The 25467-nt window shown below is 39.5% G+C and overlaps 3 protein-coding genes and 1 long non-coding RNA gene across 12 annotated transcripts; 2 read left to right on the top strand and 2 right to left on the bottom strand.

Moving 5' to 3' along the window:
* LOC105281648 (39S ribosomal protein L28, mitochondrial) lies at nucleotides 1–1842 on the top strand. The gene is given in 7 exon segments (XM_011343024.3): nucleotides 1–171; nucleotides 484–650; nucleotides 722–980; nucleotides 1047–1190; nucleotides 1376–1510; nucleotides 1512–1564; nucleotides 1651–1842. Coding segments are annotated over 7 exon segments (849 nt in total). The 5' UTR covers nucleotides 1–144; the 3' UTR covers nucleotides 1715–1842.
* LOC105281647 (probable phosphorylase b kinase regulatory subunit alpha) lies at nucleotides 1812–9399 on the bottom strand. 4 transcript variants are annotated; one of them, XM_011343022.3, is made up of 15 exons: nucleotides 9204–9399; nucleotides 8332–8826; nucleotides 7798–8243; nucleotides 7409–7724; nucleotides 7126–7339; nucleotides 6911–7020; nucleotides 6658–6805; nucleotides 5132–5310; nucleotides 4906–5059; nucleotides 4202–4491; nucleotides 3552–4107; nucleotides 3416–3468; nucleotides 3003–3161; nucleotides 2664–2921; nucleotides 2212–2439 (listed from the first exon to the last, which is right to left on the bottom strand). In XM_011343022.3, the coding sequence occupies exons 2-15, from the start codon at nucleotides 8812–8814 to the stop codon at nucleotides 2212–2214; spliced, it is 3594 nt and encodes a 1197-aa protein (XP_011341324.1). In that variant the 5' UTR covers nucleotides 8815–8826; nucleotides 9204–9399. The 4 variants fall into 4 exon arrangements, with proteins under 4 accessions (XP_026831041.1, XP_011341324.1, XP_011341323.1 ...); XM_011343021.3 differs by lacking the exon at nucleotides 6658–6805 and adding an exon at nucleotides 5759–5906 and having other exon boundaries at nucleotides 9204–9395; XM_011343023.3 differs by lacking the exon at nucleotides 6658–6805 and adding an exon at nucleotides 5759–5906 and having other exon boundaries at nucleotides 4202–4419; nucleotides 9204–9390.
* On the top strand, nucleotides 9384–11184 carry LOC105281646. 2 transcript variants are annotated; one of them, XR_894341.3, is made up of 2 exons: nucleotides 9384–9507; nucleotides 9606–11184. It is a non-coding gene; the product is annotated as an uncharacterized LOC105281646 (long non-coding RNA). The 2 variants fall into 2 exon arrangements; XR_002193453.2 differs by having other exon boundaries at nucleotides 9416–9507; nucleotides 9593–11184.
* LOC105281645 (protein O-GlcNAcase) lies at nucleotides 10152–20252 on the bottom strand. 5 transcript variants are annotated; one of them, XM_011343016.3, is made up of 13 exons: nucleotides 19868–20249; nucleotides 19651–19702; nucleotides 19104–19437; nucleotides 18503–18947; nucleotides 17774–18357; nucleotides 17384–17707; nucleotides 17130–17304; nucleotides 14742–14816; nucleotides 13248–13333; nucleotides 12965–13134; nucleotides 12685–12880; nucleotides 12450–12609; nucleotides 10152–12297 (listed from the first exon to the last, which is right to left on the bottom strand). In XM_011343016.3, the coding sequence occupies exons 1-13, from the start codon at nucleotides 19935–19937 to the stop codon at nucleotides 12161–12163; spliced, it is 2808 nt and encodes a 935-aa protein (XP_011341318.1). In that variant the 5' UTR covers nucleotides 19938–20249; the 3' UTR covers nucleotides 10152–12160. The 5 variants fall into 5 exon arrangements, with proteins under 5 accessions (XP_011341318.1, XP_011341321.1, XP_026831042.1 ...); XM_011343019.3 differs by having other exon boundaries at nucleotides 14763–14816; XM_026975241.1 differs by having other exon boundaries at nucleotides 12685–13134; nucleotides 14763–14816; nucleotides 19868–20252.
* Between the last annotated feature and the right edge of the window lie 5215 nt (nucleotides 20253–25467).

Raw genomic sequence — 25467 nt, 5'->3', positions numbered from 1 at the left:
TTGCATGATATCCGAGTCCTCACTTATTGACTAGGAATTAAATGTAAGGCATGCAGATGTGCACTAATGCAAGTGCGGTGTTCCATCAATTTTTCCCGAAATTATTTATAATTCTGACTTAACTGAGCAAAATCAGATAACGATATGTCTAAGGCTAAGGGAGTTGCGCAGGTAATATCCTAAAACAATTTCTCAGGATGATGGATAACCCGGAATCTAACCTCAAGTTCTATTAGAATTGTTTTGAATTATATCTCATTTATATTATCTGCTGCATGTAAAAATTTAAATCGATACTTGTACGTCTCAAGTTTTAGTTTTAACTCAAGAAAAAATAATTTTACCATTTATTACTGATGTCATACTTGATTACATCAAATTTGGTTGATGCTTAAAATTCTTAGACATTTTTGTTAATTAGGTGCGAAATCTTTTATCAGTAGCCAGATATAACTAAATTAAACATGTGCAAAATTGTTGCAGCGATTGTATTACGCAAAAAAGCCATCTCGATGGAGCAAGGGAATTGGCGCTGTGTTGCCGCAAGAGTACAAAAAGTTTTGGGCAGAATGGCATTGGCAGAAGCCAGCTCCGGTTCATTATATCGAGAAAAAAGGCACCTACGAGTGGCATAAGAAAGCCAGAGAAGTGTACGATACATACAATAATCCATATTGTAATCCATTTCCTATGACGAGGTAACTATTTACGTAATTCACAGACGTCCAGTGCAGAACGTACCGTTGCCTTTGATCTATCCCAAGGAGATGCACGAGGGCATATGGGGCGGAGAGGCGGTTGTACAGGGCTTCATAAAAAAGGGCGTATTCAAAAGAAGATCTCCGCGTTTTTGGATGCCCACCTTGAAGAAGGATATTCTCTACAGCGAGGTTCTTGATACGTACATGAGAACCGTAGTTACACGGAGAACGATGGATTTAATCCACGAGAGTTATGGATTCGATCATTATCTGTTGAAGGTGCGTCGATGCGCAAGGCGACTAAGATTCCTCTTGATTATCTGACGCACAGACCGTTATTTGCAGACTCCAGCCTGCGATTTGAAATCTCTACTTGCACTGAAACTGAAACGTCAGATATTGATTGCACTAGCGGACAAAACTTTGTATCCTGACGATTCGCAGAAGCGTGCGGAGGTGTACGCCAAATATGAGCAATACCTATCGGCTGTAAGAGAAATTTTCTCGTATTATGCGTTATGATTTAAGGATTTTTTCAAAAGTCACGAATACTTGGATATCAAATCGTAAAAATGTCGTTTGCTTCAAGACATTGATTGTTTTAAAATATTTTGTATTGTATTAAATGTATAAGATTAATCGTCGTTATTATTAATTTGTTGATACATTTTTAGTACACGAGAGAGGAAATTGAATGGTACGGTTTGTCGTATGAGGAAGCCTGTAAGAAATATAAAAGACTGGATGAAGCTAAAAACATACCGAAACCCTTAAAAATTAAATTCAGATCGAATTTACTAGCCGCAATGAAAAGAGGCGAAAATCAAAGAAGCTGAAAACGTGGAGGTCGTAACACCAGAAGAGTACGTAATTGTTATGCGTAAGGTGTCTGGGCGTGTAGCACACTTGCGTGTTGCAAAATTTATGATGCATATAATCTTTTTTACAGGAGTTCTAGTTGGTTAAGCAAATTAAATCCTTTCTCCAAAGAAAAAACTCCAAAGGACAAATAGGTAAATTTTTCATGTAAAAAATTTAGCTGTTGAACTTTAATTTCTTGAATACTGCAAACTTTTTTGGCGGCAATGTTTTCTGACAAATACACCAATATAACAAGAAAAATAAAGTTATTTTATTGAAACCAACGAAACATGATTTCTTTTAGTATACAATCGCCTAATTAAATTCAATTACTTTCACAAAATTTCTGAAATCTACAATCTAAATTGATAACAAAGTGTTAATATATTTTAACAATATTTTCTGGTTCTTTCGATATTCATTCGTAATTTATAATATTTGCTAGATCTGCACTTCCTGATTCAAATTAAAGTATCCCGTTCACAACAAATTCGTTATATAAAACGCAGACTATTATGCATAAAAGAACCGATTTGCAGATGGCACTACCTTCGTCACAGGATACGATAAACGATTTCTATTGTTCGAGACATTTGTATTAGTAATTCTTGCTATGATTAAAGATCATTTGCCGCTAGGATTATGTTTACTATGATATCGAGCATTCCAAGTCGCCCTCCTTTGGTAGACAGTCGAGCATCACGGCGATTGCCCTCGTGATATACGTCATCGTACCGTAGCTTCCACTAGGGGCAGTATCATAAAAATGTTGGCAAATATATGCCGCTCCTCCACACAGAAGCGTTCCCATAGCGGTCGTTTCACGTTGCTCCTTCGGCTTGGCGCAGCATAATGTCGCATCACCGTCGATGGCCATCTGCAATTTCATAATTACTTTTCATTTAAAAGAATAAAAAAAATAAATCTCAATTTTAAATTAAATTAAATTAAACTTGCTTATAGCAAAAGAAACAAGGAATGATATTGAAGAGAGCTCCCTACTTCTTTTTCCTGTATTCTCCTTCATTATTACACTTGATAATTTGATATTGTAAATATTTAATTGAATCGTTAATTATAAAAACACACAATGCCAAGTACCTGATCTTCCAAGAAAATGGCGTTCGCTTTATGCACTAAATTTTCAACCTCGATTAGACCACCTAGAGACGGTACGACATTGTACTCGGTCACCAGTGTTAACACCATCAGAGCCTCGACAACAAGCTGACGATATTCCGGTTGCGGTATAGTGTTCAAAACGGTCTCTACGGCCAACGCAAACTTCAATTCGCCCGATGTCATTTCCTGCGTGAGATTTTGCGGCAGCATTCTTCCTTCAATTGCTAAACCATGACACTGTTGGACATCACAATTTTTTTTATGAAGTTGAAACATGTTAGATTGAGTTATTCAATGGTACTGATTTACGAAATTTACCTTTTCAAGAACCTGCCACACACGCGGGTAGAAGTCTCTCGGTACTCTGTTCAGTGCACCGTCCAATCGTCGCCTCCGTAACCACTGGCCTTGTCTATCGGCTTCTGCCTCGCTGTCTGCATTTTGATCGGCACTTAGAAAACCGCCGATCTGAGATTTCTACAAAAGAAGAGACTTATTTATTTAATTAAATAGTAAAGTCAAGAATTAATAATTTGTTCAATATAAATTAAAATTGAGATGGATATATGATTGTGTATTATGGATAGAGAGAGAGAGAAAACATTTTGAAAGAGAATTGAAAGGTGCAGATATATTTTTTTATACCTTTGCACAATTTCTGTTACGTTGTATATCGAATTATTCAGTAAATTAAAATCAAACGCGATTTTATGCAAGACTAATGATATTACCTTGCTAACTCTGCTTGATTTACAACTAATGACGGAGAAGTTGCCCCGGCCAACTGTGACAGTGAAGAATCTTTAGATTTTCATGCATTCAATATCAGGCAGAAACTTTCAAATTAATCGCAAAACCGAGACGTACCACTGCTGATGGCAAATTCCTTTCCACTCATAATGTGATGCAGCAGATTTTTCATCTCGAAGGGGGACAGGTTTAGCAGGTGCTCGGAGGCTTCCTCTCCAGTGCAGATTAGGGTGCGCGACAATTCCGTTGCCATGACTTGGATGATCAGGCCGACCCGTAGCCTCAGCATCTCGTGAAACAGCTGCGGCTCGGTTCTGATGAACATCGCTAGGTAGACGAGCAACTCCTGCGTCAGCATGGCGGTCGACTCGTCGTCGCCGTACGCCTGATGGATCACCGCCCGCAACTCGTTCTCCGGCAGGGGTGCGACTATCGTGTGCTCGTTGCTGGGCGGCATGCCAACGGTGACTTGCTTCTGACGCACCAGCAGATCGGTGACCGCTTTCGCCAGGTCCTCCACCCGTTTGCCCAACATGCCAGCGCTGTGTCGCACGATACCCCACATTTTCTGCTGGCACGCCTTCTCGTAGAGACTCTTCAGCAGATCCTTCACCAGGACGGGATGACCCTCCTCCAGTACACCCGTGTCGAAATACAGTCCTTTCGAATCCACCTGTAAATACGTGGAATAATGTTTATTATGCTCTAACAATCGATAGAGCTTCGCGCGACTTGATTTCGTGAATCGAACTGGAGGAATAACTAACAATGTATTGCAGAATGTCTCCCTGCTCCTCGAGACTTTCCGTTTCACGTAGCATAGAGAGCAATTCTTCGATTTCCGTCTCGGCGTACTGAGTCTCCGATATCGTTCGGTGTTTGGTTTTCGGAGAGTTTTTCCACGACAATAATTCGTCCGTTGGTGACGGCGTGCGTTCGACGGTTACTGGTTGGCTGACGCTAGGGGACATTGTGGTGTCCGTCACTTCAATAAATGGACTTAGGGTTAAAACGGTAGAGTACCTACGCTCTTCCCCTGCCATCCCAAGAATCTCGGCTAAAATGATGGAAGAAGAACTTTTCTATTTCCGCATTGACGATGTTTATGATCATGTATAATATTATTATAGAAGCTGATGCTTATACGTAAATATATGTCAACGAGCGCCTAAATACGCAAGTATTTAGTAGTTAGAAAATAAAAATGAGCACACTTTACAAACTTTTTTAATATAAATGTGCTAAAAAACGTTTGCATCAGCTGTGCTCATGTGAGATCAATTTTTTATTAAAAATTAGGCAGAAATTGTAGTGTTCAGTTAGTGAACTTACATTCTTGGAGAATGGTAATAATCACAGCAGTGGGAAGGCATTGCGATAATGTTTAGGGTTCCTCTTTAAAAGACATAATCAGCACACAGTTAGAAACGTTAAAATCACTCCGTTCCTTAGCGGGACGAATGTTACTTACGCTCGACAGCAATGGACCGTGTCTTTTTTATCGCGCCCTTAACCGACATTCTACGTCGTAAGTTTTTCGCCGAGCGTGTCGATCCCTGCTTGCTAAGAAGTCCCGTACGATGAGGGAACGGCCGCATCAGGTGCTCCTCCAAATATTGTTGAATCTTGCAAACGGAAAAGATTTACTCTCGTAAATGATTTTTATCTAAAGACACCCAGTTGTGAATTCTATATACCTGAGGATTTAGTTTGTCGGGACGACCGTCCTCGGAACTCCCCAGGAAACTGAGATTCGTGATACACGACGTACTCAAGAAATCGTTCAAATTTCCCAGCGACACTCTGGTACCATTGATATAGCCGCTTTTGAGTTTCTTCATGGTGGTTATCATGGCTAGCGGTATCTTACCTTGATCTGCAAAAGAACCGTCAATTAATTTTTTAATACAAGGAATGCGAAATAAAAGGTAGATATGCCTTTCTAGAAACAACGTATCCTTTTGTAGCGTCTATACAGTGCCACAAAATTAAGGTACAGTCACACTGCAGCAAAGAAATACGCGACGAGAGTATAACTACACGTACGAATCACACGGACTGTTCTTCTGTCGTAACTGGCCAAAGTAAGCTTGCATTAAAAAAACTAGAAATCCCGAAATGAAAGAAATCGTGTGTACGTATTGTATTACGAGTGAATTTTTCGCGAATTTCTCTGTTGCACTGTTTTCACGCTGAAACTTTGTGATGTACCTTCTAACAACTAATCTCACGGTAACGCTACACAATCGTATCGTACGTATAATATCCATCAAGCTTTTCGCCGAGTACGATGAGCATTTTTAAAGCATCCGACGAGAGCGTACCTAAATGATTATGAGTAGCGACAAGGGTTACGGTTGGTCTGCCGAGCATTTGCTTCCAGTTGATTTTGAGGAAGGCCAGGGTAGTTGTGTAAGTGCTGACAAGCAGGTCGGCGTCGTTTGTCGTGTAGTACTCCTCCGCGTCAAGTTTCTAACACATGCAACACACGCGCATACCACCGGACACATGATATAAAGCCATATTTTTAGGATGATTGCTGTTGCTGGATTTTGTGCTCGAAGAGGAAGCAATATATCTCTCGCCTCGGGCTTGTTTTATTTCGTGTCCCGCGCCGTACCGATCGAACGTGTTTAACATCAACACAACTCACGATCGCATCTACTTTTGAGGTCCGGATGATCGAATCGAGTGTTAGTAACGAAGAGTATAGCAAAACATAACGCAAATGAAAACTATATTAAAATCTCGTACATCCGTAACCCCCTATGGATAATGTCACTTTTGTAGAAAGCATTTACTGATTCGACAAGGAAATTGCACTCTTACTGAGCCTGAAATTAAATTTACACTATAAACGATAAGAGAGATAAACCGTATAAAGTCATTATATGCAAATACATTGAGTGTAAATAATTCACGAGATATCCAGAATCATCATCATCATCGGAGTCGAACCATGGAGGGTTAACTAACTGTTAAGTGAGAACCATGACAAGTACATGCAAGCAGACACGTTAGTTGTTGAGAGCAGACAATCACATCGTCCGGGGAGAACGTAAATTTTCGCGTAAAAAAAAACTCGTCACGTGAGACTGCCAGGTGACTTTCATATATAGGACAACCACATTTGGCTATTTCGTGACAGTGTCAACGAAAGTTTCCGAAAGTTTCTAAATTAGCGGCTAGGAAAAGAACCATGATCCTGAGATCGTTAAATTACCTAGATGAATGTTCTTGAGGGGCATGACCACGAGCGGCCGGCCCAACATATTCTGCCAACTAGACTTCAAGAAATTAATTTCACCTTTGAATATGTCAATCATGAGCTCATAGTCCGATGCGATGTAGAAGCGGGTCATATCTGTCAACTAGTCCCGATTCGGTGCGAGAAACAAGAGGAGAACGTAAGAAAAGAGAAGTAAAGAAGATACAGAGAGATGATAGAGCTTATCGTCAAGGTACAGGTCACTTACTTGCGGCGTGAACGCGAATATCTTATCGTGCAAGGAATACAGTTTACTAGTGCTCAGGATTCCTACGTCTCTCGACTTACGTCCAGATAACCCGAGTTTCTCGTTGCGCCCTAAAAAACAAGCGAGATATGAGTAACAAGACATTGCGAGATATCGAAGTGCTGCAGTTCCGCAAAAATACTCATAAACGATATAATTTATTTGTCGAGTTGTACCTAGATACGTGTACAGATGACTGAGCACTTTCGCGGGCTGCACTTCGATCGGCGCAACCTCCGCGATCGTTTGCACGTGAATGTCATGCTGCGCGATTTTCTCCCTGATCTCCGTGTCTTCCGCCAAGATGACTACCTGCACCACCACGTCCGGCTTTTTCTCGCTGCACAGTCGCCTGTTGAGAGGATCCAGTTCGCCAACCGCGAGAAATCCCTGTAACGAGACAGAATAATGCAAAACTCTCGTTGTTATTTAAAATGCTATATGTGTGATTTTGCTTACTTCCTGCAGCAATTTCCCCAGAATATAAAGAGACTGCGCCCACATGAACGGACACCTGCCTAGGGCTATCCTAGTTTGGCTACCGGGTTCGGCATACTCCGCCGACACGTCCTTCGATGCGACGGAATATAGTTCGGGCACCAATTTCATACCATCGTCCATCTTAATCATCACATCCTCCAATTGTTTCGTGCACACCTCGGTCATTTCTTTGTTGCCTTGAAAGCAGTAATCTAATATCAAGTAACAAAAGAACAGCGGCCACTCGCACTCGATATTCTCGAACATACGGAGCTCCCACGGTTCATAATACAATCTGTTGGTAAAAATTAGAGGAACGTTAGCCAAAATTATATATTACAGTTACAGAAGAGTGAAACAAATTACACCTGTTCGGGTCCTCCTTCGGCGTTTTATATCCATCCCTCAAAAATCTTTTACACCCGTATCGCCCTTGCAATTTCTTAATGACGGCTTCCCTCGTCTCGTGGATCAGGTTGGGCTCGTCTACCGCGAACGCGGGGAAACTTATGATGGACAGCAAGCCGCTATCCAGCTCCTTGGAATTCGACTCCCTGGGCAGCATCGACTGCAATACTGCTTGGCATTTTTGCGCCTCGTCGGCCAGGACGTGAATCACCGATGTAGGTCCACCTCTCGCGCCGAACAAGTCCAATTCGTTCATCGCCTCCATCGCCGCTTTCGCCATCCCGATACTGCTTGCATTTAATTCTGGCAAACCGTGATTCGTCTTATCGCCCCTCTCCCAGATTCCATAATCCGGCGTGCAGTAGGCAGACTCGATGTAAAATACCAAGTTCTGAATAAAGGCTACCTGAAAATTGAAGTGAGGTAACATTTCAATTGCAGTTTGCAGGAAATGTTCACTGTCAGAGTGTCAAAGTGTCAAAAATAAAAGATACCTCGTCCAAGTTGAAGACAATCTGCAAACCAGAGGCCGTCATTTGTGCCAGAACTAGAAGGTACAGAGAAATCGCGTCGATTTGAAGATGCCCCCACTCTGTATCCCCAACTACAGTTTGGCCATTGACGGAGCTATATTTCGCGTGCAGGGCATCGTGCGGATTTTGACTGGACTTGAACTTCTCCACTTTTTCCCTCTGCTGCATCATCGCCATCAGCAGACCTCTCATTAGCTTCACGCAGCTCTGCTCAAGCTCGTAAGTCTTCGCTCTGTCCTCGTCAACGTCGGCTATCTTCTTGTAGGCCATTGAAAGGCCCCACACGGCAAGTATGCAATAAATATTGTCACGTACCCATGCGTGATCGTTGCTAGGACTCGCAGGAAACAGTCCAGTAATAGGATTCTGATGATTCATGATGATTTTGTGGACAATCCGTTGGTAATAATCCAAACGGACACCGGAATTACTTCTGCTGCGCATCTTGTGGTTTTGCTGTTAAAAAAATTTGATAACTTTGTATTCTCAAGCTTCAAGTTGGATTTACACGTGCACGATATTATGTCAATCCACAAATTTGATTTGTCTAATTTTAATGTATAATAACACTGTAATTTCCATAAATAGATTACGTGACATTTTAAAACAATAAATGATCACAATTCAATACAATAAAATAAATACGTGATAAAATATTTCTTAACGTGACACAGTGAGATATAATTTACACCATAATTTACACCGTAAAACAACGTTATCAGCAACTAAATTAGTTACGATCATCTTACTTCCCGAGCATTTAAAGTACAAACGAGCAGGTTCTAATTTTGGATTTAGGGTTATGATCACTGTGATTACTGCTGAGACCATACCTCGTTAAGAACTTGCTGATTTTCAGTTCGAGAAACAATACTTCAAGTATAAATTCGCGATGGTCACAGAAAGAAACGAGAAAATCGCATTTCCTCATGCATTTCTCGTCGACATTGCATCTCGTCGGTACATTGCAGCTCCGAAGATTTAAGCGCGATGCAGCGCAATGTGAAACGAATGTCAAGCACAGTCAAACACGCTCACACACGCAAGTGCACACATATGTCAAGTGTTTCACATGGGAGAACATCCTTACGCATAAACGGTGATTAATCACAGGCTGTTTTGCATGCAGAGAAAAAAGTAAGTCTGATTGGTTACCGCATCGTACGTCATTCTACTAAAACGCTGCGCAGTATTTCAAAAACTCTAAGGATCCTTAAAAAAGCTTGAAAATGCAGATTTGCATTATTAGACGAAAATCCATGACAATCCACTTCAGAACTCGCAAGAGCATTAAATGTTGATCGGACTACAATTACTGAACGTTTACACGCCATGGGAAAAATTCAGAAAGAAGGAAAATGGGTTTCATCATAGAAACAGAAAAGGTATAAAATTTTATTATATTTTCGAATAATTTTAATATATAAGAATGTGTGTGTAATATTGGTTTACTTTTATCGTGCTTCATTTCTTACAAAAAGATAGAAAATTTATTCTAAAATTTTTAACTAGAATTTCGATTTCGAAGATCAAGAATTAAATCTTACAGAATAAGATTTTGTAAATTTTGTAAAAACTTGTTTCCTTGTAGAGATCAAAGTATTCATGATCGGGTACACGTCGCCGATTTATTGCTTTAATTGCGCTGATTTATCAATTCATTCATTTTATAGAAAATTCCAAAAGAAAATTTGTGTGAACTCTATATTTAAGAATATATAATAAAATATTAACCAATTCCATATCTGTTAGTTTTCATGAAAAATTCTAAAGAAATAATCAGTCTTGAGATGTTTATTTAAATAAAACAGTATCCAATCACATGTTTTACAATATTAACTTCATACCCAGTCTTTCTTAATACATATCCAAGTGATTAAACAGACCATTGCGATCTTCTTATACATAATAAAAACTGAAATGATATTAAAATTCCATGAACACGTGAAGAGATAGAAATTGTATTATCAATGACCTATAAAATAAAAAAACAAGATGTTTAAAATGTTTATGCCTTTTAAGTATTTCAGATGTCCAGAAAAATTATTAAGAGAATTTATGAGAAAGCTCGTTTTCTCCCTTTTTAATTCCCTCGTCAATTATACATTCGATTCGCTTTGTCCGATTATCATTGGAGCATATTCAGTATAAAAATTCTAGTCAAGCCATGGTCGCACACCACTAAAATACAGACGTAGAATATGGCATATTAATGTAATTCTTTGCGATAATCACGGTTATTTACTTATTTTTGTTTTTGTATTTTGTACATGGCACTCGATGAAGCTTCGCATTACGTCTGGAGGTATGTACTTGCTATATAAATGTTGTTGGAAAACTATCTTGAACGGTATACTGAATCATTATTGTGTCAATCAGTATATACCGATAATAGATACAAGGCAAATAATCTAAAATACTTGATAATCATCTTTTTTATAATTTTACCGATTTCATATATACATATAAAATCAGTAATTCATAATTCATTCTGTACATCTCGTATATTAATACTTGTACAGATAACACATTAAACTTATTAACATCTTAATACAGAGAGGCATAACGAGAAAAGCGAAGTATTTATATTCGCATTATATTGTTCTCTTTATGATATTGCGTTTCCTAATTTGCCTGTTTGCTGTGTTAATATAACAAATTTTGTTTATCATAATTAATGTATTCTATATTATTTATAATGCTGTGAGAAACGATTAATTAAAATAACATTTGTAATATCGAATGATAAAAGAGAACACCTAAGGTATATATCTTGTCGATGTCCAATAATAATGAATTACAGTAAAGTAATAAGAGAGAGATATTTTTTATATAGATATCTTGTATATCTATATCACATTTCGTAGCAGCACATACACATATATTGCAACTGTAGAGCCGATCAAGAGATGAATTCTCGATAAAAAATAATACGAGACTACAAAATGTGAGATTGCATATGGAACATAAAATATATTTATATTTCGCTATTGAAAATATGTATTCCTGATTGAGCGGCATATCGAAACACTACGAGAATATATTTATATACGTATACGAATGCACATAACACGCACCAAATACGCACTGAATTACGTATCGTAGATATTTAACAAAAAAGTATTTAGCCTTTCGCAATTCTATTCGAATTTTCCGCTCCTGTACATAGAATTCCGATAAGAAAATATTTTCCACCGGGTTGAGAGGTTCAGACGATTCATAGTGAACACACGTATTGGCATTTCATCACACACACGCTATTCCAAATTTTATATACACACACACCATGTTTAATAAGGATTCCAATACAATCTCGAAATTGAAATGATAAAGCAATGTTTCGATACATGGATGCGACTCTTACTAAAATAAAAACTCCCATTCTGCTGAAAGTGTATCCTGTTATTGCACTATGTAATGCTCGTTAATTTCCTTCCCGCCTTACGATATTAAAATGTCTCCGTGTCAATTATGCTATATGTACATATGTATACATTTGTATCAAATAGACAGATAAAGACTCCTCGGTACCGTTTAGAAAGATTATATAGAGACGTATTACAAATAACGTTACCGACGTACATCGCGACATACTTCTGAGGGAAGTACACTTGATTTTACGACTATCGCGTCCGCATGCTTGGCATACTCGCGCTTTAAACGAAGGCGTTCGACTTTTAGTTGTTAATAAGTCCTTGTAGAAGCTACCCTAGGAAAGCATCGCTCTCTTAGGAGATGGCTCGAGCAAGTAAACCTTGTTCACGAGGATCACTGGAGCGCTGATTCTTTGTTAGAAGCTTCTGCACATGGTTTTAATCCCTGGATGCTCCTCATGCGCTGGATTCAGATCGACGAAACCTAATTTGCCGTAGAACTCGTGAGACTCCTTGTCCGTCGACGGCATCGTCGTGTGTACTCCGAAGGAACCTGGAATTCCACACATCAATTATTTATATGACATTGAAATATAAAATATGCATATTGAAAGAATGGCATAATACTTCGAATTTAAGTCTCTTAAATTATCTGCTGTTGGTTTTACTAAATGTTTTTACAAAAATGACGCAATGCTTGCATACCATTCGCTCTCAAAGCCGCGAGAACGCAGGTTATTAAACGTTTGCAGACAGACTGATCCGTTACACTCGGTAATACAGCGCACATGAGTTTCGACGGATGCTGCCTGCATAATTGTTCCGACACGTCCGGGATAAACGAGTGGAAATATCGTATGGCGTCCTGCAATTTCCGCTTCGTTGTTAGTACAATGATAAACACCTCAACGGATGTGTAAAATCGTGAATGTTCGCATACCTGAACGTTTTGCGGCAACTCGCTGATGTTGCTGTCCAAGGGATACTTCATCCGCAATTCAGGAATCAAGGAGACAGCCAGCTTCTGATTGTATGACTTTACGTTCAGTATGGCCAGTGCGTAACCCACTATGCTGTTTTCATCCTCGACAAGCATACACATCTCCGAACTTAACGTTAAAAATCCTCCAACAAGTCTAGACAATGAATAGATATTTAGAAAAGGAGAATATAAGCCACATATTGAAGAACGATATATCGTAGGTGTCATATAATTATACCTGTCCGCAACAGCTGATGAAGTCGTACAGTTATTAATTTGATTGCACACTGCATAAACTGCTTCTTCGTCACTTGGCAAATACGGTCGGATTGTATATATTTTGCTAGTGGGCACTTCCGGTGCTTTGTATACAAATAAGTCGTTACCGCTGTCCACTGGAATTAATCTCTAAGCACACAAAAGTGATATTCTTCTGTACTGACTGACATTCTAAAGCATTTTGCTATTCTTACTGTGTCTTTAACTGTAAAAAATCACACACGTCAAAATAGCAAACACACCTGCAAATCGGCTGTGAGACCTCCACGAAAGACCCATGGTTCCTGTTCCCCGCTCATGAAAGTTTCTTTCCAACCGTTTGAGAACCCTATCCCAAGACACAAGCGGTTTTTAATAAACGAAATACTTGAGATACATTCGCGCGTAATGCAATAATAATTTGATCTCAATTGGCCTCCACTGCTCTGGGCATCAATTTTGCTTAAATTTTTAACATGCAAAGGTACAATACGATTGAAGATGCCTCACGCTTCGTTCTCTCGTTTATCTTGGAATGCCTTTGCGCTTCATATCCAACGAGACTACAGAGAAAGAATTGATCCACACATTCAATCGGGCAACTAAGGTGCACCAGTTTTTGTAAATTTGAAATGAATATAAAGAGATGCAATATTTGATAATATATATAGTACAGTAAAGTCGAAAAGACTGCGTGATACTAAATTTTAAATACTTTTGATTGCAATTATCCAAAAAGCCATCCCAATATGATGCTTCTCATTCAAGATAAGTTAACAAATAAAGAGAAATATTCAAAATGTCATATCTGCTGCACCAAAGCTCGCGCAATGCTAAACTCTTGAACGATTGGATTGGAATGCGGGAAAATGGATTAATAGTCCAGTTTGCCAATATGCGCCTGAAATAAAATGCTTATCACGCCTGGAAAAAATACTGTTTTTTCTGAAACTAAGTAAAATAAATTAGTGCAGGCAAGTTGGCAAAAGGATGCTAGGAGTTGATCATTTAAGATAAAAAAATAAATAATTATTTGTAATTGTTACAATTGCAAAGTTGTAAAGCAAGCATCGTTATGTATGCACGAATCAAAGGAATAGAAAAAGTATTTTTTATCGCAAATGATCAAATACTTATAGATGGGAATTCAAGAGTTTATAACTTTCTGTCTGCTAAAATGTGCCAATTCTACGCAACGTTTTGATGAACATAGTTCAGATGCGCAAAAATTAATTTCTTAAAATTAACATATTAATTCAATCTCATATTTTTAAATATATGCGATTAGAAAAACTTTGATAATTTAATTATTGAAATTAACAAAAACTGACTAAAGTATTATCACGTATTACTGGTAAAAGATTTTTACCAAATAAAAACATTGTTAATAAAACTATCATTGAAAAATATGATGGTGTATGCAACAAATTGCAAAGAGCAGAATTGTATCACATAAATACTATTAATCTTATATATACATATATATGTCATTTATACAAAAAAGCAGAATTAAACATAAATGCAATCTTTGCGATCATATGAAAAGTATGTCCATCATGTACCAAAACGCGAAAATGTGCATCGTGCACATTGAGTTTTTAAACTATTGCAATGCTGCCTATACGCGCACATGTCTCACTCATGTTAAGAGAGATAATATCGTTTGTAAAGTCCCAAACAAAGATTTAGTAGCGTGACTATCACTGCAATGCTTGAAACTTTATTATTTCCCGCGCTTTGCTTTCTGCTTGCGTTACTCAGATTGTCGAACCGCATACATGTGTAGCTGCCCTGGGTAAACGTCGTCATCGTTGATGGGAATCTGCCAAACGCTATCAACAAGACAAAAAAACACAGAAATGCAAGTTAGTGAATGAATCAAACTTATACTAATCCTGATACATTATTCTGCAGAAGAATGTTTATTGCAAATGTCTTAAATCATCCAATTTAGTTAGAAGTAATTTGATATCAGGAAAAAGACAATTTAGAGAAACATTAATATGTAGTAATCAAATCAATTTACAATTTAAGTGAGTAAATTTGTTAATTTAGATAATTTTATATTGAAAGTAACATACAAAATTTATATTGGAAGAGTAATATATAAAAATTTATACACAAAACATACTCCTGCATCATGTTATCTGTAAAGAAAGTCGATTGATATGTTAATAGCTGGTATAAAAAGTTACTTTTAAATCCGGTATTTGTTCACCTCTGTAAAAATGTTGCTGAATACCATCTCATAAAATTACCGTGATCTTCTCGCCATTGCATGGGAAAGCCACATCAATTTATCTCACATTTTATAATCACACGATATAATCAATTAAGATCAAGTAACTTTGATCACAAATATGAAAAGTTTCAAGCTACAAAATCTAAATTTTATTAAAAGAATTGAGCAGTTTCTTTTAGCAGTGGCTTGCCTATATAATTATCAAAATAAATCAGCAGCCATTAGCCAGAACCGTATTTTACAAAAATTATAAATTTCTATTAAAGATACCAATATGTATTATAATACAATAAATATTAATAAATTTATATCTATTCTCATACAAATATTTCAAATGATATAAATCAACATGTATATATAACATATGTATTTATAATATACATATATGTTGATTTTCCAAGTAGTTCGGACTTATGGTAAAATTTTCCATATGTGCGCAGTGCAATGCATTTATTTCTAATGCGCAGAAATAAATGCGTTTGTTAATTCGTAAATATGCAGATTTTAGCATGTACATTTCTCCGAATATTACTGATAATAGCTATTACTTATAAGCCTATATACATATACACAAAGTACAGAAATTGTATTGTGTGAGATTTGAAATACAATAAATAAGTAAAAGAAATTCATCACAATTTATGAAGCTATCTCAAATAAATTAATTAAAGAAAAATACATATTTTAAGAATGTTACATTCTTTTTTCGAAAATGTTAAATATTTTATAGAAAATATTACTTCTTGCTTTAGCATTATTATACATAAATAGAATTGGATGTATAAAAACAAGCAAGTCATGTAAAATTATTTGTTAAACAATCAGTAATTTACGGATTTTAAATGACAGATATGTGTAGGAAAAGTTTTCGCAGCACATTACATCAGTTTATAAGGAAACATAATACACAATTACACAACACACACATTATTAGTGTTATATATATATATTTCTATGGTATATTTAATATACTAAATTTTTCTTTCTTAACAGAAATTATTGACATATCTAAAATTTGAATTTGAATTAAAAATTTTATATAATAAAGTTTTTAAATTGCGAATTAAATATTAAATATAATACATTGATCGATTGAAGCTCATTTATTGAACAGTCAATCGAATTTTAATATTAAGCGATATGATATATTATTATGACTATCCAACCTTTTCATAAAATTGTTATTCAAGATATTTTTCCTTGTAAAAAGATGAAATTACATAACAAAAAGTAAGATAACATTCACTTACCGATACTCAAGACACTTTTATTCTGAAATACAAGTATATGTAATAAATTATAATATTTCTGAGAGAAGTAAACAAAAACAGCACTTGTCTGTTTGTCTTGTAGTATTATTAATGGATTTTTAATTTAATCTAATTTAAAATAGAAAAAATTATTTCTTTGAGATAAATTATTACATATAGGGTGTATATTAAGTAAAATATACAATTTGGAATTAGATATATCATTAATTTGTACCAGCATACTAGCATTTCAAATAGACTTTCTTTATACGATAAAAATAGTAGCGAAACTATATATATTTCTACAAGTTTTTATTTTGATTCATATATATCTCTGATATTTGACAAGATATAACTTTTATTCTTCACAAATACATTGAATGACTATTGATCAAGCTTCTTCAAAAATATAAAGATAATAAACTTGCAGTGGCTTGGCCTAACAATTTAAATTTATATTAAAATAGTTTTTTAATATAATTATTGAACATTTCACTGTCATGAACCAATGTGCTCATGATTTGATTAGACCTTCCAATCTTTGTGCAAAAAATCAAACAAACTGCGAAAGAATTTAATGCAGAATATTTTCTATATATCATTTTTGTCAATATATCAGATAATACACCATACATGAATCAAACGCAACTTACCCAGCCATTTCACGTAACTGTTCAGAAGAGACACGACTCCTCTCATATCCCATACGTACGCGTACAGATCGTACAACAATTCTCGATTATTACAGTACGTGAGCCTCTGGAATAATCTATTCACCCCGTTACATATATCATTCAACTTAGCCGCACGCGAGTGCCACTCTCGAATCTGAAATGTACATGCGCCGTAAAAAAACACGAGAAAATATCAAGAGATCGAAATAAACTCTCGTCGCAGCGTAACTCACGTCCGATTCAGATGCTGCTTCTTCCTCCTTAGATTTCTTCATGACAACGTGGGCGTTGCTCTTGAGCCAATTGAACTCCTGCAACAATTGGATCCCCTGGCCGCCATGCTCGAACGGCAGGTAGAACAGGTCGCACAACAGTGAGAGATCCTCCTGCGTGAGCTGCCTGTCGATATCCGCGTCGGGTTCCCGAGGTATCGCGTCCGTGTTGTCGGAGCTCTCGTGATTCTCGCTGTCGTTCTCTATTATCATCTGCGTACCGTTGACCGTGGGAGAGGTGCCGTCCACCTCCACCTGCATGCTCCCGGACGTCTCGCTGCATGTCTGGCGGATAGAAATCGCACGATTATACATGCATAGCGAAGCCTCCGCGCATTGTTAACGACTTACAGAAATATTATCTACCATAGCGTCATCCTCCGCGGGTATTTTCGCTATGTGCGCTGGCGAGTTGTTCGGCGTCGTGTTGCAGTCCATCGGCTCCATGGAGGACAGGCCCGTCGATGGCGGCTCGCTGCTCATGTTAGCGGATAACGCGGTCAGTACGGGCTCGCTGACTACTTTTATGTCCGACACCAGGGAATTCATCACGGGGCCGGAGGCAGGCTGCGCGAAGCTATCGCTGCCCGTGACGCTTGAGCAAACTTCGGCTAAGGCTTGAAGGTGATTCGAATTCGCCCCGGGCGTGGGTGTGGCAGGAACTGTGGTTGTCGTCGTCGACGTCAGACTCATGCACGTGTTCACGGATGGAATTATCGGGATGGGTATCGTGGGCGCGACGCACGGCTGCGGTTTCGCTATCACTCCCCAAGCTGCCTTCTTCTTCTTGAATTCCAGCAGCCACTCGGTTATTGCGTTCTTCAGGGCGTGTCGAGGATGATACATGTTCGGCGACAACGTCGACGGGACGTCCTCGCCGAGGACACCGTCCTCCGTCTCAGTTTCCAGTTTAATGTCCGCTGACACAGCGTCGTCTGCAATTAATGGAACAAATTTTTATTAATTTTTATTATTAATTAATTTTCGCATCGGACTTTGTTTCCGACAAGAAAATAGCTTTGAAGGAGTCTGTATAAAAAAGTAAGATCCACGAAATCAAATAAAGCATAAAAGACGTACTCAAACTTAGGTCCCTCTTTCCATCGATGTTGCATCTGCTCCATTGAGCCAGTGTGTGAATTGCTATGAAATTTGCTCCGTATTCACAATTGGGATTAGTCAAAACCCCTCTGAGCTTAGGTATAAGGTCGGGGGAACGACCGGAGTATGGACCAAGGAACACCCTCTTCTGATCATAATCGTTAGCGTGTAAATTGTCCCAAATAACGGGCGGTCTTCTGAGCACTTCTGTGATTTCCTCGATGGACTCCACGGTTAAGAGCCTCGATATGACTTTAGGTCCTGTCCACATTATATCAATTTCTTGAGCTAATTTACTTCCAAGAGTATTGAGGTACTCCGAGGACACGACGTTCGGTATTGCGCGCGTCGCACAGTACTGAGTGGGGCACAGGAGGAAACGAGGTTGGCCAAGATGTTGGAAGATGTCATTTGTAACGGAGACCTGAGAATAATCCGGAAAAGAACAATGTTGAACATAGTACGAACAAAAAATATAATAAAACACAGAAAGCACAATTGTAAGAATCATTCCTTCATTATAATATCGCGACTGTCAGTGGCGATTCATATAAATGCATTATACAAATTGCATACGTACTTGAGCATGTGCAAATGACTGAAATACTTCCTTATCAGCCTCGCTCATTTCCGGCTCGATGTCGTCAAATAACAGTGCAAACGCCGTGCAACCAAACTGACTGACTTGTTCCAGTTTTCTCTTCAAAGCGGTGACTTCCTTCGAACTGGAATACGTAATATCCAGTCCTGGAGATAATGCGTAATAAAAAGTTATTCCGTACTCCCTGGCAGCTGTAATTAGACCAGTCAGATGCTCGGCCTCCTCCACCGTATACAGATCCCTCCAATAAGCGCGATGCTTGTAATCGTCCTTCGGAGCATACAGATAAGAGTCCATTCCCCATTTTTTTAATCTGGTAATATTCATGACTTAATTAATATCATGATTTGTCATCAACATAATTAGATTAGAATACCAGATCTAATGAATCAAAGTAGTAAATAATCATTGAAGTAACAGGCAAAACTGTTTCCGGACTATTTCAGGTACTGACAACTGTTCTCCCGACAAATACCGACACCACCGATTCTCTTGCATCGCAAAGTTATTCCAAAGGCGTGCTTACTTTTGAAAGAGGTCCTTCCGTTGCTCGGTGGTCCACGGTCGTCCGTAAAAACCTGCGAACGAGAAAATATGTTAGGCGTCCAAGCGAACGTGATGCAAAATGTTGACACCGTAAAATCGGCGCATCTCCGTGCCCGATCGCATGCCCGGGCCGCGGGCATCTCTGCACCCCGCAGGAACGCGGCGAACACCCGCGTCGTCTATCGTCCACCACGTACCTTCCACCACGCCGCAGATGAAGTTGCCGTTCTTCGTATTCAAATTCGCGGCCTCGTTCGTCTCCGCCATTGCGGATCGCGAGGCACACACAGATTGTTTGGGCACCAGCAGGTAAAAAAATGGCCCGAGGTGTTGTTATGCCAGCGCGAAGGGCAGGAGGTGGAGGAGGAGGAGGAGGGGGGAGAAGAAACGCAAGAGCGAAAAAATTCCGAGCTCGCGGAATTGCGACGAGACAACTGATACAGAGAAGCCGAGCACTGCGCGACGACTGACAATCTAACAGCCCGCAACAGTCGTTACTCGCTGATCGATATTGATCGATATCGCCAAACGATCTGTCGATCCATCGAGGCCGCGAACGCCGCGCGAGGAACAGATGGTGTTCTCCGCCGCGATGGTGGCGCGCCGCAGTAGCGCAACCTGGCGGTGGCAGGGAGAACCTTCACGCGGGAATCGCGACGGTAAAGCGTCATGTTTGCTTTTGCAAAACGGTGTTAGCATCAGATGAGCGCTGCTAGATGCCACCCGGAGTGCTACCACTCGTTTTCAGAGGCATTACCCGATAATTGACACGATCGCGTGTTTTCCAAAAATAACGCGGAGCAATTACGTTATTGCGCTCATTCGTGTAACGTGTATTTGCGACGATAATTATATCACCAGTACTCGTGGCGCTTGATAGAACTTATTACGAGCGCTAGAGAAGCGGAAATAGAATCGGATAAGCTGGGGCTTTGATGCTATCGCAGATAAATGAAATCAACTTTTCTGTATCTTGACATGTTTCCTGGTAAATTCTATACTTTAACAAACAACACCTTGTCACTATATAATAATCTCGAAACTTTTCTATTTTTATGATATTCTGTAATAAAAAAATGTAAAACACCATAAAGAAAAAGATATACAAATGTTATGAAATGTTAAACAAATATACTTTATTATTTTACGAAGAGACATTTATATAAAAATATATAAAAAGAGATTGATTATTATTATAATTCTATAATTATCAAAAAGTAAAACTTGATGTTTCAAATATTAATATATATAAACTCTTTGATTAATGGCTATGGTAAAATCATGTTTATATTGAAAATTTTAAACATATCTGTTTCTCTTACAGAATCTCTTTAATATTTGAAAGAGCAAACGTTACATGCTCTAGAGAAATGAAAATAGAATTTCAACGTGACTTAACTGTCAACACTCTACTCTCTCTCGTAAGTAGTTACAGTATCGCGTTTGTCAGACATATAATGAATCGATGTCGTTCGATTGAAGACGTTCCATTTTTACTTCCATTTTTCTTTTTTTTCTAATCGTTTGTACATATTATCAAAACTAAAACAAATTAGTAAATGCTTCGGATTAAATTAAATTTTGTCAAAAATTTAAATATCTAGAAAAAAATATCTAGAAAACAGAAGAATTAATATAATTCTATGTATGAATTTATAGAAATAAACGAATAAAAAATTAATTATAAACCACGATTACATCGGCAAAGATGGACAGAATTAAGTGCATAATAATTTATAATAATTTATCACGTTTCTAAATTGATTGATAAAATAAATTCTGATGTATATAACGCTAGTTTGCCCACAATCAGAGCAGGGAAAATTAAAAATAGAAGCTACAGCGCTACCATATTTTATTTCAAAAGTATTGATGCATTGGTAATACTCGATGTTCCCCATCGACAAAAATGGAGTCATTGATTTCCACCCCAACAGAGATCTGTAACACTAATAGATCAGATCATAATCAGCTCGACGAACATAATAACGATTGCACTTCTCATCCGACTTACTCGTCCTTAAATCATAATACGATTTAAAGACGAAAATAAAATTAAATAAATAAATAAAGCTATAAAACTTATATCGTTTCATCCTCTTTCTGTTTCATTCTTTGACGCATCGCGCTCTGTTTTTAACAAAGAAATAACAAAAGTATTAAGGATTACGGAAACAGAGGCACGCGATGAAAGGGCAATTCCTCGTACAAAGGATCACGTTTGAATCACTTGCAGATAGCGTTGCGATGCGGCGCTCGGGACGGGTCGCGACGCGAGAGGGTGGTGATTTTTTTGCCCCGAACCCTCGCAGCCGCGAGGGTGATCCGAGAGGAGTGGAGAACGCACGGCCGGGCCGGGCCGCTGCCGCTGCCGTTGTCACGGCGTGTAACCATAACGGAGGAGCAGTTCGAGGCTGGCTATCAGCCGCCCAACATCGGCGTGTCAGATTTATGGTTGCACACGTGTAACACGGCTGCTGCAGGCGCACTTGACAGATACGAACATACAGGTGTGCGCGCGCGCACGATGCATCTGGACGATCGGACAGACGGACAGACAGACAGACAAACTGATAGGCAGACAGATAGGCATATGTGACAACGTACGCTCTCTTCCACCCACGTGAAGAACGTATCTATGTGCTTCCCGTTCTTGTCGCGTTTACACATGAAGGGGTGAGGTAGAAAAGACTAGTGAAGTCTCTCTCTCTCTCTCTCTCTCTCTCTCTCATATCAGTTAGATTGGTGGGAGGGACGGAGCTCTTCGTAAATCCGCGCGGCATGCGTCGTAATCGATAAAGGGAAGCTCGTGCACGCCGCCGTCTACAGTAGTAGCGATAAAAAGGAAAGTAGCTTTCGCGCCCCGCGTTAGGATCGGGAGATGACTGGGAAGGATAGGCGGAGAGTGCGTTGGGATAGCGTGCGATAGGGGATGAGGGAGAAGATAAAGAACGGAAAAGAGAGAAAGAAAGAAAGTACGAGAGTGGACGAGGTGGGCGAGAGGTAAAGGGAGAGAAAGGGTTGAGAAAAGGGTAAGAAGCAGGTGAGAAAAGATCAAGAGAGAAAGAGCGCGTTAAGGGGAGCGCAAGAAGCGAGGGGAATCGCGAATATAGCTATAAATGAACATCAAACGCGATAGAGGAGAAAAAAGGAAAGCAGAATACACAAAGGTAGAACGTGGGTAAGATAAGGAAGCGGGAGAAGGAGACTGGGGAGAGAGCCTGGCAAAAATCGAGAAAGAGAGATCGAACGGCCGAGGGAGGGAGGGAGGGAGGGAGGAGGAGGGAGAAAGGGCGAGAAAGAGGGAGAGAGGGAGAGAGTGTGAGAGAGGAGAGCTTGCGCGAGAGACGGAGGAGACGTGGAGGAGGACCGACCGTGGTTGTCGTCGTCGTCGTCGTCGTGGTCGTCGTTGTCGTGGTCGTCGTGGTCGTCGTCGTCGTGGTCGTCGTCGTCGCCGTCGTCATCGTCGCCATCGTCGTCGCCGTCGCCGTCGTGGTGCAGCCTAAGATCGTCGTGGCCGAGCCCGAAATCGGGCTGGCACTTCCGTTCGGCGTGGCGCGGCGTGGCACGGCTATTGGGGGAGCGTGGGGCTCCCCCGGGGCCGCCACGGCCACCGCGCCGACGTGAGGCCGCGAGGCCAGGCCTGTTCGCCGGAATGGGCCGAGAAGCCGCTAATCGCGTGCTAATCTGCGGCGAGCCGACGGCCAGGCGCGCCCCTGCGCACGGCACCACGCTGACGCGTTTCTGTGCACCCCCGTGTCAGGGGTGGTACACACACTGGGCTCGGTTACCGCACCTGACCACTACGTCCTTCTCGCACTTCTCTCGCACGCCGCTTCTGCTCCACGATCCTCCTCGTTACGCGCGCGCGCGCGTGTGTACGTGCGTCTTTGTCGGCGCGCTGCCTCCTTGTTCGTCCTTCGTTATAATAAATCGTTATCACTGGCCACCCGTGCCCGTGTCTCCGGTCGCGATTTATCATGTTCTCCCTCTCGGTGTCGCTCGATCGTCATCAGCCGAGCTCTCCTTCTCGGCGGCGGACGTCGCACGTGAATCGTGCGTACGTGTCTGCGTGCGCTGGAACACGGAAGTGGAAAGGTATAATAAAATGATGCGAAAATAGGGTTGAAAGGGAGCACGTAATTAATCACGCCAGAGGTGGATTATGGAAAGGGCGTTATCGCGAGTAATTTGAAACTTTAGTTGCAATATTCTTTGACTTATCTAAATCATATGCATATGCAGTTACATATTATACATAACTAATGCATCAAAGAATTAAACAAATTACAATTTCACATTTTTAATGCTTTTCAATGAACGTTAACAATATTTTTGTTATCAATTCAACTTTACTTGTATTGCAATTCCGATCATATTTTGCATATTTCAACTGATTGATTTGATTGATTATTTTAATATTGAAAATTCCGAGTGATTATATAAATGAGAATCACCGATGCAAGCATGCTGCATGTTGCAGAACGGTAACGAAGATAAATGTAACGGCGGAATAGCGGTGAATCGGAAAATTGCAGCTTGTATTATATATACAATATCGACTGACGAGTACAAATTCAAGTTGAGTAACAAATGTTCACGACGACTTTGTCGATTTAACGACACGCCGTGTTCGAAACCGATCATGCCATATAGCCGACCGAAGCACTTTGCGAATAAGCAATAAATATGTGCGCGTTGAATTTAATGCGCGGAAACTTGACAAAGGAGTTTGTCGAAGGTACGCTTGTTTACCCGTGCCGGTAGGAAATCGTTATCGCACTGGATTGGCGCACGTATGAAAATGTTGCGATATTCTCGCCTGACGAGTAATCAAACGAGTGCATCGAGAGAAAAGAAGAGAGTACATTCCGGCCGTTTCGTGTAGAGTTCACCGTCGAACCATTTCTTGATTAATGCGGCAAGTAAATCGAGGGTCTCGGGGTGTCGTTATCCCGCCTGGTATTGGACGAAAGGAGCACGGGAACGACGTACTTCGCTCCGCTGCCGATAGAAATTTCAACGCGCGTATTAAAGATGATGAGTCGCGGTCCTCGTTAACTTAAATTGAAAAATACCGTCGGGTATCGTGTTATTGGAAAATTCCCTCCGGCGAGCTCGAAATTTCTCCTCTCTTTGTCTTTCATGCCTTGTGCCACGAGACAATACTCAGATTTTAAATATCTGCATCCGGAGCAACATCCATCGTGTATCGCATTTCGCGGCGCATTAAGTATCTAATCGACTATAATAATTACGTGTAAGATATTGAGCTAGTGCGGACATTGAGGCCCATCACTACAGTTACTTTTAGGTAATAATTCGATATCGTGATGTGTAACGTAGTCGAGGTTTTCAGAAGCTACGTTACACAGTTATGTATTACACATTTCCCAATCGTTACTCGTTCGAATCGTTCGAATTGCCTCTAGGACAAAATTTAATATGAATATCTATTTTTATTCTGCTTCGGGAGAAGCGTATTATGAAATATCCTCACTAAATAAAATAAAAATACTGGAGAAATAAATGTTGATGTAAAATTTATACTGATATCAATAAAAACGTTCTACTATTAAGATTCTACTATTAAATTTATTTATTGATTGTTGCTTAGTTACGTTGAATACGTATAGAAAATCCCAGTAATAGAATCCAGAATAGTATTGCAAAGGCGAAGGAACTTTTTTAGAAATTACACACTTTAGGCTATACTACATTAATCGATCTTCTTCCTCGTTCTTGAAAATCCAAAGTGATGTAAATAGCTCGGATACGTATTCGCTCTTGAGAAATT

This window comes from Ooceraea biroi, chromosome 2, assembly GCF_003672135.1.
Source record: "Ooceraea biroi isolate clonal line C1 chromosome 2, Obir_v5.4, whole genome shotgun sequence".
NCBI lineage: Eukaryota > Metazoa > Arthropoda > Insecta > Hymenoptera > Formicidae > Ooceraea > Ooceraea biroi.
Note: the sequence above shows the minus strand (reverse complement) of the source record. Positions and strands in the feature narration are given on the sequence as shown.

Coding starts and splice junctions, on each gene's coding strand:
- LOC105281647 (XM_011343022.3), bottom strand. CDS start 8,814: ATGCGCAGCAGAAGTAATTCCGGTGTCCGTTTGGATTATTACCAACGG. Junction 7,340..7,408: donor TGGGGAAATTGCTGCAGGAA/GTAAGCAAAATC, acceptor GTCTCGTTACAG/GGATTTCTCGCGGTTGGCGA. Junction 4,108..4,201: donor GAGACATTCTGCAATACATT/GTTAGTTATTCC, acceptor ACGTATTTACAG/GTGGATTCGAAAGGACTGTA.
- LOC105281645 (XM_026975241.1), bottom strand. CDS start 19,937: ATGGCGGAGACGAACGAGGCCGCGAATTTGAATACGAAGAACGGCAAC. Junction 19,438..19,650: donor CGGAAGGACCTCTTTCAAAA/GTAAGCACGCCT, acceptor GAATATTACCAG/ATTAAAAAAATGGGGAATGG. Junction 17,708..17,773: donor CTATGGTAGATAATATTTCT/GTAAGTCGTTAA, acceptor TCTATCCGCCAG/ACATGCAGCGAGACGTCCGG.